Source organism: Phaethon lepturus, unplaced genomic scaffold (assembly GCF_000687285.1).
Source record: "Phaethon lepturus isolate BGI_N335 unplaced genomic scaffold, ASM68728v1 scaffold2380, whole genome shotgun sequence".
Lineage (NCBI taxonomy): Eukaryota > Metazoa > Chordata > Aves > Phaethontiformes > Phaethontidae > Phaethon > Phaethon lepturus.
In genome coordinates, this window is record NW_010512419.1 from 23,862 (window position 1) to 37,553 (window position 13,692).

The 13,692-nt window shown below is 39.1% G+C and overlaps 1 protein-coding gene across 1 annotated transcript in view; it reads right to left on the reverse strand.

The window, feature by feature from the left end:
* The window catches only part of REPS2 (RALBP1 associated Eps domain containing 2), a gene marked incomplete at both ends in the record, with an annotated part of 51,689 nt that overhangs the window by 22,755 nt on the left and 15,242 nt on the right, over nucleotides 1–13,692 (reverse strand). The window contains 4 exons of the mRNA XM_010286755.1: nucleotides 1,871–2,007; nucleotides 4,518–4,560; nucleotides 8,968–9,033; nucleotides 11,147–11,216. Of these exons, the coding sequence (XP_010285057.1) occupies nucleotides 1,871–2,007; nucleotides 4,518–4,560; nucleotides 8,968–9,033; nucleotides 11,147–11,216 (316 nt within the window). The remainder of the gene's footprint in view (nucleotides 1–1,870; nucleotides 2,008–4,517; nucleotides 4,561–8,967; nucleotides 9,034–11,146; nucleotides 11,217–13,692) is intronic.

Here is a 13,692-nt window from a genome sequence, read left to right on the forward strand (position 1 = left end):
TGATTTCCAATGCTGACATTTTACTTCAGAGCAAGGTAAATGCATCGTGATACCTGGGTGTACTGGGACGGGTTGATTTAATTCTCTCCTTCTTATGATGCAGATTTATTTCAACTGGGACCCTTTGAAATCCTCCAAATCCAAATTCCTCCTTATTCTTTCACAACGAATATTTACATTTTTGACACAAAATGGAACAGCTCCATTAGAGGAAGACAACCACCACAAATATTTAGCATTACCACCAGGGAACATTTAAAGAGCAAAAAATTACAGGCCAAAACCCTACAGGTACATGAGGAAGCTGAACCTCTGGGAGACCTTCCACATTTTCTGCAACTGGGTAGCACAGTGTATTTCATGTTTTGTCAACCTAGAGCCAATTTTTGTTCCAACTATAAATAGCCATAAATTTGAACCAAATATGATGAACAGTTTTAGGGTGACCAAAGCACTTTCTTTTGCAAGCAATCAACTGCCTACCCTTACCTAATGGCCCCGCTTCCAGTGAGGAAACCCTTCAAAAAGTATTGACAGGACGAGTTACCCTTTCCTGCACTCACTGTAACACTGTCAGTTTGTTATGTTCCCCAGAAGAAATTGTTATGTGCCTTCAAAAGTAATGGTGACTTTCAAAATGATCCATTTCAAAAGCAAGATGTTAATTTTCATTCACAGAATTACTTCTTTGAGAATTTACTTCCTTCTTTCATTTGTGTTCCAAGAGAAACTTAAATCTAAGTTTAGTTTATTTCCTTCCAGTTACACTTTTTATCTGGATTCTGAGAGGATTTTTTGCCTTAGAGAATATGTACTTGGCTCTGGGGTTTTATTTTGATGTATAATGAAATCAAAGGTGGAGGCAACAGATCCCTGAACAGGAACCAGAGTCAAGTATCAGGAATTGTTTCTCTGTGTAATGCAGAAAAAAAAAAAGTTTATTACTATTGAGTTTCAGGGATCAGCACACATAGCAGGACTCTTCAATTTTTTCTGGTGTTTGCACAAAAAAAATAGTCCCATATAACAGGAGGTAGAACTCTTTCTTTTCTATTCCAACGACCACATTAGAGAGCCCAGTTAAAACATTCCTTGACACAGTCAAACCTTGGCTTTCCTCTGAAGCATAAACATGACCATGTTTAACCTAGTCCTCGAGTCAGATGATTGGAGTGCACCGCATAAAACTGTGGTCTGGTTCAAGGACACTGCTAAAGCACAGCGATGCTGGGTGACTACTGCCCTGAACAAACAGCTCCTCTTTCAACCACTCACTGTGCGAGAAAACTGCGCTGGAGAGCCGTTTTCTTTCCGTTCACTCCAGCTACTATTCTACATTTTCTTTCTCTCCCCTCAACAGGCACCCGTGTCAAAACAAATTACCCTTTCTTTTTACTCAAAGAATCATTTCTGTTTGCCCCCACGCATATGAAAGACTTCAACATCAAAAACGTTTGCACACAAGAAATTTCATTTTCTCCCACTTTAAACATTAAGGGTTTTCCTCCTGCTTCTGAACTACAAAAAATAAATAGTAATAAAAATCAAATCTATTGTAGTTACTGATGACAACTGTCTAAACAGCCAGACTAGTTATAAACAGTCAGTGATGACAGACTACATGTGTTAAGCTTCCCATTATCGTGCCAGAAAACATTATAATCATCTTAATTATAGCAACAGTGATTTCTTCCCCTTAGTGGCGATGTAAAGCAAGAAAGTGCAACTTCTTCTGTTCTGTAGTGTATTACTGCCTATAGCAAAGGCCAGCATATACACATATTGTTAAGCATTTGTGCAAACAGATCAAGTTGCCAAGTATGCAGCTAACCTAAACGGTCTCAAAAGGGGGAAAGAACACAAACTTTACCTTGTGTGTTTTGTTGAAATATTTTGTTCAAATCCAAAGAGGAAGCTCTGGAATGTGATTTCTGTGGCCTTGGAGGTGGAGTAGGGGGCTCTTCTCCCTTTTTCATGGCATCTTCTATTGATGTGCTAGAATAAGACCTAAGGAAAAACAGGGGAGGGAGGGGAGCAGAAAATATTTTATTTCAGAAATTCATTTTAAACAGCTACAGTGAAGAGTACCTAAAAATACTCTGACCAGAACTCAGATTCATGGCAGAAATTCCTTGCCCCAATGACTAAAAGTTCCTCCTTATAAGAAGAGCAACTTATTTGGCAACAGAGGGACCTATGTGTCTAGAGAAAGGAACAAGTCATGCTTATAGGGCTAGTATTTTTTAAGGCCTTTTATATCACAGCTTCAGGCCTTCTTACATAACATTAACTGTCAACAGGATAATTGCAGCAACTATTTTGAATAAACCTAAGTAAAATTACAGCCCCCCAGCCCCTCACAGTTTCTGTTGCCTTTCCCAACTGCGAGGGTAGTGTTTATACAGGTATAGCTTCAACCTACCTCTTGCAAGTACATACTCTATAATTTAAATTTATTCTAATAGTTAGAATATTATTTCATAGCAAACAGTCACCAAATTCCACAAAAACCAGAAAAAACAAATGGCTCCAAAGTAACCAAAACTAGCCAAATACATGGCTCAGTACGTCTTTCCAGGCCCTTCCACATCACATTAATCCCAGTGCAGCGCATTTTCTAAGAATATTGTTTTTTGCTGAACAGTGTCCAGTATTTTTCAGCTGTTGCAGTTACCAGTTTTTCTGCAAGGCTGAGAGCTTTGTTCAAAATGAGCATTGACAATGTGAGATGTTACACTTACTATAACACATTATGCATGACAGGCAAGACCAAAAACACATTCAAGTAGAACAGAAATAACTCCCGCTAATGGGAAACGGATCATTTTTTTGCCAAACAGGCTGTTGTTAGAAAACAGCTCTTTAGCGGGACAGACATTTGGCAACGCTGATCCTATGTTTCTGATATAAACTTTAATAAATACAGGAGTGAAAGCCATAATTGCTTCCAAATTTGCATGCGACACAAAAACCTCTGCTGATGCTGAATTTTGTGTCTTGGTAGAGTTTTGAATTCCATAGCCTTACCATAACAGACCTAACCCAACCCCCCTGAAATAAATGGGAAAGCTCTGAATCAGGATCTTTGAATCAGGTTTTATACTTTTACTTTCCAGATTAGGCATTGTATATTTTACTTGCATTAAAACTGTACAGCCTAACACTTTGAGAGTTTTAATTTTTTTTTTTTAAAGATCAAGATAGCAGCTACCAGGCAAAAATAGGTCCCCCCCAGCAGTGCCACCACAGAGCCCCGTGACAGTGAATCATTGCTTGCAGCAGGTGGACCTGGCACTTAAAAGAGTTAAGAGTTAAGCAGGTAAGAATTTGCACAGCTCAGACTAGAAAGCCAGGCTCCAGAGCTGAGAGCTGTAACAGACTCGAATCGTAGCCTCTGGTGGTCAGGCACACCTGAAGACAGCGACCCTCGAGGTTACAGGGCCCTCCAGGCTAGACAGCACAAACGCAGCAAAAGGTCTGAGTTTAAGGATGTGCTCAGGCATCTTTAGTCTCAATTTCCGCATTAAGGTAGTGACATATAGTCAGATGTGACACAGTCATATGTGACACTAGTCACACTCAAGTGACTTTTTTCAAACTTGTTTAAGAGTTTGCTATTTTGTGCATTTTTGCATAAAATATTTTTACAATTTTTTGCATAAAATAATTTTTTACACACATTTTGCATATTCTCAATTTATAGGTCAGCAACACAGCAAGAAAATTTAAAACAGTGTGAAAACTAAAAAGCTTTGTCTAGCTAACAGAAAAATAGCACACAAAGCAGTTCAGCCTTCCTGGATACAGGTCCTAAGAACAGAGAATTTCAGTCTTCATTCATCATGCTTATAGCTGATCCTCTCTTATTAGCAGGCTTGACAAGTTTGTAAGGAGGGAGTTACTGATTATACTCTCATTACCTAAGAAAAAAGAAATTAGACCCTCCAACTGGCACCAAAAAAAAAAAAAATTTTTGAAGGTGAATGCACGATATGGCTATACACCAGAATGGTGAACAGCCAAACCCAACATATAATCCATTTATACACGGTATTTTCTGGCACAGGCTTCCCTTTTCTTTCAAACATCCAAATTTAGCAGGTGTCATTTCTAGTGCACAACAGCATCAGTCCTTCCATCACACACCAACCAGCCAAAGTCAAACAAAAGGACTCGCTCACCCACATCTGAGAGTTGAGCTACTATTGCTGTTTCTGTGGGAGCGTGCAGTGTCTCCCTCCATATGCAACCACTGTGCAGGTTTCAACAGCACAAAATTGCTGAGGACGTTCCCTACAATTGAGCGGTCCCCGCTGCCCCACCACGACGCCTCTGGGGCAGGGCTGGAAGCAGTCACCACCCCGACAAGGCAGTGAGGCTGGGCAGAGAGGCAAAAGTCCCAGCACCTTAGGACCAGAGATCACAGGGCCCTAGAGCAGTATTTGTGTAGGGTCTATTGCTTACAAATCCCTCCTGGTAAACCTGTCATCAAGGATGAATAGAAATGAAAGCAGTACCTGGATCGTGGTCTGGCTTTAAGTGCATTAGGTTCCTGAGCAGCTGAAAGAGAGAAGAAAAAAGAACCGCTAAAACAACGTATTTTAAATAAACGCCTTTAGCTGAAGGATCAGTGTTTGCTTAAATTGTGAGTGTTGCAAATGTCGATGTGAGAGTGCGCTCATCTCACATGAGCAATGAGGATTGATTTTCACTTCTCCTTCCCCTTTGTTTTTGTAGTGTGTGAATGTCCTAAGAATTCAAAAGCCTGCGTGTCAGACCTTCAACTCTTAATTTGGTTACCAGAACACAGGAAAAGCAATAGGTCTGAGCTCGCACCTGTACTCCTGGATGTAGTTGGGACAAAGCAACATAAGGAATAGCATAAACTTTCCACAGAAAACATCTTACTCTTACTCCAGGTATATATTAGTTGTCTTGCTTCCCAAAGCACGAAGGGAATATTAAATGCTTCCTAAATACTTTAACTAATTAGTATAAACGTACATCATCTTACCACAAAAAATTAACACATCAAGTTGAGGCTACTTTGACATTGGAAAGGAAAGGTATTTGAAGATAAAAAGCTTTACAGGCTAAGTGTTCATCAAACACATTTCTATCAATGTAAAAATCTGTTTCTTTTATTTGGATGAATTCCAAATATCCTGCCACACGCAGGTTTTATGTGACAGGAAAACAGCAGCGCTGACTTACCTCCTCTGGGTAATTCCTTGAGGCTGTTCCTTGGTTTACACAGTTTTTTTGTGACTTTTCTGTTACTCTCCTTATTAACATCAGATAATTTTGTGAAAACATATCTGAGTGACTGCTTTCAAATTCAGCCCACTGAGATATCCCGAAGGTACTACAGCAGCATCAATGACCCCAATGCACACAAAAAGTACATCCTTGTGCTTTTCCCATTATTCTCCTAATCAAGGTTCAACACTTAAGAGAAGCAAGTAGGCTGGGAACAAAAATTCTCAGTTTACAGCTTCCTTCAAATATATGCCTATTCTGAAGTCAGACATTTACCACCAGCTACTATGCAGTACTACCTGAAAATAAGAAAGATACTCCAAAACACAGAGTAGGAGTTACCTGTGGTAGCAGCTGGCAAATACTGACTTTATAATGGCTTGCACGGTACTATGGCACAGACCCTCCGTAGGAGGCTTAAGGCTCACAGAAGACAAGCAGCAGCATATGGCACATGTATAGCCACACACTATTTCTTCATAAAAGAAACTGCTTTTAAGGTCGTGCAGTTCTAATTGGTGCTTTGGATGGAATAAACCCAAATGTAGCTGGCAGTGACACAAAAAAATACTTATAAACCAAGTTCCAGTAGATTATTGTCACCACCAAACTGGCTCACAGTCATTCCAGATGTCTGTGCAACAAACTCTTCCTAGCAACTAAAGGGGAGAGAAGGAATTATAATTAAAATATGCAGTAGTGATAATCCTTCTCTCTTCTCTCTCTCTCTGTGTCAAACTCCCAGAGAATACAACTTTAGAAACTGCTTCCCTACAGCCATATGACCCAATTTTTCCAATGCTGAAAATTGCTGATTATTAAATTACATGCACAATTACTAAAAATATGCCACTTAGAAATAGGAAGTATAAATCCTTTTCAAGCTAAGCTATGTTTAAGAAGCTTCAAATTTTCCTTCTTTTATGGAGACCGTCATTCTATTCGTACTTCTTTTACAAAGCCTTTCTTCTAAAAACCTGCAGGTAAAACTCACATTAAAACTCTCTGAGGACATCTTGTTGAGGTAAACAGGAAAGCACAAAAGGAAGAGAGAATCCCAAAATGACTACTAATAAAAAATGATAGCAATGGAATACTACTGCCAAGGATTTTCTTTTAAGCTTTTGAAAAATCAGGAAATTCAAGGTTACAATTACACAATACCCAGATTTAGCTTTATCTTTCAGAAGAAGTATAATATGAAAAATTATTATAAAGCCAGTAGTTCATTATTAGAACATAAAAATAATTGTGACAGGATTTCCATAAAATGTGCAGTTATTTTGGTATGCTCATGTCTGTGCATACTTTGTGTTTGAGGTGCAGGTTTATATACACACATGACAATCATTGAACACGATACAAAACTATTTATCCAGTTCATTAATTTTCCATATTTATATTGCTACGGATACATAAATTTAACTTACATGAAACGGACAGAAAATTACAGCTCTTGAGTGAATTAATTACATTTATTATTTAAAAGTTTGTATGATTCCTGGAGTAGTAGTGCCTGATGAACTGAACAGCTTGGTCTACACTAATTAAAGTCATATATGATTATGAAATCTTATTTATTCATTCACGCCACAGAAGAGTGGCGTGAATGAAGAGAAGAAGTTCCCCATTTTGTATGTTTAACTGCTCCCACCCCTCTCTCCCAATACAACTTCATTTAAACACTCCTAAGGAAGCAGGCACTGTGACCTTGGGCTGTAGCCTGACAGCTTATACTCAACTGGTGCCTCCTTGCTTTACAAGGTGATTATCGAGTAGAAAACTGTACCATAAAATGTGCAAATAAGCTACGCTGCTAAGCAAAAAACAAAGAATTCCCTTCTAGTTTAAATCACCTGCACTGACTTATCTGTTACCTCTTATTGGAGACCTAGGCAGAAATGTACAATTTGAACACGTACATTTGGCCCTTAATCCTTTAAATGTCTAAGGCCAACAATGATCTTGCTCTTAGGATCCTAAATAAACTGGCCAGATATTCGGAGATGCTGAGCATATAACATTTTTTCTGACTTCAAATTTCTAGTCTTCCTGATGAGGAGAAAGAAAACTTTCCCGTTACGCACCACCGCAGTATCATCTTTCCTGAATTTACATACAGAGCCCAAATCAATAACCAAAGAAGGATGTAAAACCTCCCACGCTTCATCCCAAGGGAGTTTTCATCCTGAAGGTTAATGACTACAATGACCTTCCAGAATGATGACTGATTCCAAAATAACCAATTTCTGTGCTGTATCCAGCCCATGGCATAGATAAACATTTTTACTTCTAACATCCATCATATCATGCAGCCTGAGACTGTGGTTGCTCAAACCCTCAATGTGCAGGACAGCGCGGGTGAAATCCCTACAGTGACAGGAGTCATGGCGTGAAACTCTGCCACCGTCTCCCTTGGTAGCCAAACACAGCAATGCTGCTGGAGGAGCACAGCAGCATCGGGAAGACCTCTCTGACTAGGAGATGAAGGACATGGGGAAAAAAGGTTGGTGGCAAAGGAGATGTGCAGGTGACAGTAGGTTTTTTTCCTAAGTGTACCGAAGGTGGAATTGCTGAACTGAAAATAAAACTCCCTGGGGCGCTCCTGGGCAAAACAAGCGGGGAGAACAGAACTGAAAGTCTTGCAACCAGCCTCCTCTCCCCCTGAGAGGGAAGCATAAGAGTGCATGTCTGTGAAGGAGAAGCAGCAATCATTTGAGAATAGGAGCTGAAGATAGGAAATCTGGCAGCTGCCAAGTGTTTGGGAAGAAGCCAGGAAAAAAAAAGTTGGGAAATGAGGCATGCAGCTGTTGAGCAGCCATGAATAAATCGAGCTTTAAGACAAAACTGCTATGACAGACATCTGGGGTCAGTTTTCTTCATCAAGGATATCTTCACAAGTAAAAACTTTTATGCAAAAGGAAAAGAAAGCAAGTCCAGTTTAGCTTGACTGGCACCAGGAATGGCTTGCAAACACTCTTACCACTCCGGGAAAGAATTAGCAGCGAGGAAGGCAAGGGAGGTCTGATGAACTGAAAGCATGGGAAGTTTCTGGAGGAACTAAGTAATTTTGACATACGCTGTTCCAGAAATAACATTTTCCAGTATGATAGGAACAAGGAGTGTATGTTGGAGTTGGCGAGAGAAAAATCAGAGGTGGTTTCAACAAAGAAAGAGCCCCAGAGCCAAAAGCTTATGTCAGTGCTATAGGTGCATCAAGGTCTGTTTTTCCAAAAGGCTACCTACCCTTAAATTCCCTGACAGAAAATATGAAAGCTCAGTTTTCACAAAGAAACAGGCCATTTCAGAATAGTTACTGAAACATTACATAGTTACTCTATACCTTCAAAGAGGTTTTACCAAGAGGTACAATATTCATGCTCTTGCAACTTGTTTGTAGCACAGAAAAACTTCAGACTCCTTAAAAAATACTATGCTAAAAACATTTCTCACAGCTGAAGAACACATACACTAACAATGAGGGAGAGCAAGCAAGAAAACTTTTTAACAACCTGAAGTATAATTAATATTTATTTTGCAAGTAGTAGTCATTCTGAGGTAAAAGTTAATTTCAGTAGTAAAATTGTAGGAGAGCAAAAGTATCTTTAAAAAAATGGATCAAATTACACTAATTTAGGCTTACTGTGATATAAAAACATTTGACTGAAATTCCAGTGGAAGTAATACATTACATTTTTTTCTTCTTACCTGTTTTCACAGTCAAGTGCTGAAATTCCTTTGGTACTGTTTTGAGAGCAGTGCTTACTTTAAGAGCTTAATAAATAAAAACAAAACAAAACAAAACAATGAGAATTACTTTAAGTATGTGCAGGTAAAATCTACAGGCATCAGCTCTGAGAAAGGAGCATACAAACCGGTGTTAGTTAGAACAACTAATAACACCAAACATACTTGAAAAGAAAGGTAGCCAAATACCCTCAGAAGACCCAAGCACTCAAAAAAGTAGCAATTCCTAAGAGCACAAAAGTCACAAGCAGAAAGGCTTATTGCCCAAGTTGCCAAATAATGTCAAGTTTTGAGAATCTGGGGGGTTGAGCGCCTAAAACCAAGGACGACGTCTGTTTGAGAGATGTAGTGCTCTGACAGAGACAGCGGCTGGCGGCACTTGGCAGAGCTGGGACTCACCTCTCCCAGGTTACAAACCTGGAAAGCCAGGGCACACGAGAGGCTGGCTGCTTCTGGCAACTGAAACCTCACCAGCCTGCCCCAGGGAATGTCACACGGCACCGACACAGCCGGGGTTAAAGTTTAGGAAACCCCAATCTTTGTGCTTATTCCCCTTCCACTGACGCCTACGTTACCCTTTAAGAACGCCTTAAGAAAGTCATTAATAATGCACAACAGCATGTTTTAAGGTACTGTAACACACAGTATTCTAAATGACCACTTGGAATGAAGTCTCTCATCTCCACCTACCTTTATCAAATAAAACGTGTGGCAAAAGTCTGGGTCTCGTGATCCAGTTCTATTCACATTACCTTCCACATTTAACTATATTATAACCTGGCAGAGTGGAGCAAATTTACTTGTAGAGTTTTGAAAATGCAGGGAAATTTGCTTCTACAGTCCTGAACTACAGGTTCTTCACTTCTGGGGAGAACTCCTCAGCCAGGAGCACAATCTGCTCTTACGTTTGTCAGAATAGCAATAAATGGTAGAACAAGAGCATTTGTTCTTTGGCTGAAAAGGTAGGAATCTGTGTCATAAACATAGCAGATCTTCAGCCCTGAAGGACTGCATGTACCAAACCAGCTTCCCATCTGACTTAACATGTCAGCTACAAAAAGCAAAGCACAAGTTCTTCACCTCAACAGAGAAGAAAAAAATTGCCTTAGTAAAAAGTAAATCTTCCCTAGACATTTCAAAGGAATGACCTTCCAGGTTCAAGTTCTGCTCTGGTTCGTTATGAATTTTACAACAAAACAAACCTTGTCAATAAAACATTAATTTCTTGGAATATGCTGACTTGTCAAAATGTTTTACACAAACACCCGTCAACACTGACAACCTTTCTTTGAACCATGGACACTGGGAATCTGCCAAACTTGGTCACACCTGAGTGTAGAAGGTGATTCAGGAATGTGGACTACCCGGTCTCACAGCTCTGATGCAACCTTAAGATGTGGACAGCTGGGAGGTCAATATTTTTTTTTTTGTAATTAATGTATAATCCACAGCTCTGAAAATCAGGCAACAAAATACCCAAAACTGTTTTGTTTCCACAACTGAGAGACAGCGAGAACCTGAAAGGTTGGGAAAAGGGAATATAAAAGGGAATGAATGATTGTGTGATGATCCAGTGCCAATTCTGGAAGCCCTAGAAGCTACTGAGTGGAAAAAGAACAAGAACATTTCAATTTCACATGGCTTGCTGCTGATGGTTTTCAGGTGAAATAAATTAATCAAGTATTTTCAATCCAGTTTGATCAAAACTTCTGTTTTGCAAGAAAATATAGGGATTTTTTTTTTTTAATAGGAATAAAAGCTAATTTTGAAGTGTTGCTATTTCCTGAAAAAAGGGAAATCCAAAATTTGGCACAATGTAGTCTTTACTCTTACAAAATTCCCAACAATAACAATTACAACTTCATTAAAATAAGAAATGCGACATTAATTGCCTTAGGACTAGACATATTTGAGAAGGTGCATTTCATATCATTCATATACAACAGAACTAATTTTGAAGCAAACCCATCCATTTGTCTTTAACTCAGCTGCTGTCAATGAGCTGTCTCTTTAAATCTACAGCAACACATAGCCAGCTTAGAAATAAACATACCATTGCTTTTGCCAGCAAATATATGGGATTACTAAAAACACACAGAATTTAACCCATAATGGGAAAAAACAAAAGTTATTTGAATACCTTGTTTGTCATCTTGCTTTCCATCTTGTAACAGGGCAGAGTTATCAGGTACCTCTTCAGCTGATGTCTTCTTAAAGAAAGAAGATTTATTTATTACACTGATTGGTATAGCTCACACCTTTCCACACTCAAATATTTAAGAATACAGATCAAGACAAATAAAGGTGGTATTCTCTCTTGCACTACGATTTGCTTTGTCAGACAAAGAAGCATACAGGACCTACAGAGAGACAATATAACTCTGCTTTTCAAGGTACAGCCGTTCCACACCTGAAATTAGAGAAGCACTTCAATGATGAATCACAAGGAGCTAAGGACTATATGCCAGGAGAGACTTCTACAATAGAGCAATGCCATTCTGTGTTTTCTCTTCTCTATGGGTGTTACACCTGTATTAGGGTTAAGGCAACCTTCTCCAACCCCTTCACAAGGGTCAGCCTCCATCAGACCAGTCTCTCTAGCCAAAACTCCAGCCGTATTGCAGAACCCAGTAGTTCTGCATTTGAAGTCTTCTGTCTGAGGTGGCTGATCCTTGAACTACTCTTTTCTCTCAACATTCAGTCATCGAGATGGGAAAAACAAATTTCATTAGCCTGTCTGTTGGAGGCCTATTCAGGCCTCTGATGGGAAAACAGTGAACTTCTCCCCAGTCTTATTCCTTAACCTTCCTTTATTTCAGTAGCAACTTATAGACATTTGTTGTTCTTGTAACTTCTGCTGCATAGCTCACAAGAAGGAACCAGGAACAAATTCTGCCTCCATTATCTCTAAGAACAAGGATACACTCTGCAACCAAAACAACAATAAAGCTAATGTTAGAAACCCCAAGCTTCTCTAAATATTAAGTGACGCTGGTTCTTGCTCAGGGAGCATGGAAGAGGTTGGAGCTAAAAATGGCCTGAAATCCACTGGGCCTAAAAAAATTAATTCAGAAACATAGATTTTGTAGACATTTAAAACAAAAAAAAACCCCACCAACAAAAATCTAAAGTCAGTAATTCAAGAAGGACAAGTCCAGAACAAAGGGCTACAAGATCAGTTTTATGAAGTTGCACATGGGATTCCCTAATGCTTCTGAGGAAGCAACACAGCAAAAATATGGCTTGAGGACTCTGAAAATGTATGAACAAAACATTTCACATCTATAGCTAGCCCTGACACTCTAAAGTAAAGGGTGTCAGACTAAAGACCTAATTCAGTGCGTGCTTGAAATGATGGAATGACTCTCACAAATTTCAATGAACTGTGAGCATGACATTTCTGAGGGAGTTTAGAGCAACTCCAACCAGTCATTTTATGCACATAGTGTGAAATCTCGTGTTTTATCTTTAAGCTTTTGGCAGCGAGAAAGCTTGTAAAAAAAAGCCAAAGGAATGGATCAAAACCAAAACAAAACAGAAAGACCAGAACCAGAGTGGGAGACAAAAACTTGAGAAAAAACAAATGGGAAGACAAAACCTCCTTGGTTAACAAAAAGCAGTCACCCTTGTCATTCTCAAGCATAACATTAGCAGTCTGTGTGTTTTGTAAGTTTAACAAAGCCTAGCATTCAGGTGACCTGTCTCCTGCCATTATTTTCTTTATGGTTGCATTCAAGAACTGTTTCCATTGTATTGCAGTACTGTTGTTCAGCAGTCACAGTAAAAATGGTCTTCTGAAATTAAACTAAACAGCCTGAATAGATGACAGGTGGAAAGAGACAAAGACATGGAGATAATGCATAATTGATTGCATCGATAATATAAAATTTTTAATGTAGTGATCAAGTATCTAAACTATATTTCCTCAAGTAGCCAAGCTACAAATTAAATTGCAACAGTGAATTACTGGACTTCCCACAGAGGGAGATGAATGGGAGATGAATTACTGACCTTCCAAATGATATTCATTTCAGTGTATTGATTCTGAATGTAAAATCATCACTTGAACACACACAAAAAAAACACACCACCAAAAATTTCAAGTCAAAATCATTCTCAAATCAGTTTTGAGAAGAGATTTTATAGTCCATTAATCTTGGATAACAAAGGACCAAAATAACAAGGCCCTGAAACAAACTCATTGAGAGCTTTGCCCTGCATGTCTAGGACTCAGGCAGTGAAGAAATGGAGCAAAACCAGTCAGGAAACACTATCTGTGCTTAGCCACCAGACAATCATGCTACAGATTCCTCTTCATTTTCAACCTAGCCATAAAAAAACTCCGATTTTGCAGAACATCCAGCCACCTTGCAGAACCCAGGAATGGAGTAGAAGATCCAGCTGTTCCCCCAAGAACATTATCTGACTACAAAGGCAGCACAATAATCTGCAAGTTATTGGCAGTTATGGTGGTCTCAGGAGGAGAGCGCAGAGATAAGGCAGAGGAGGTCTGAAAGCTTAACTGCTGAAAATCAAACTAAAAATGAAACATAAAATGGGGGATTTGTTGCTTGCTGGGGTTTTTTACATTTGGTATATACCTTCTACAGCTATATACCTATATACCTTCTACAGCTATAATTATTACTATAATATTCCTACTATTATCTCCACTGCAGCAGAAAA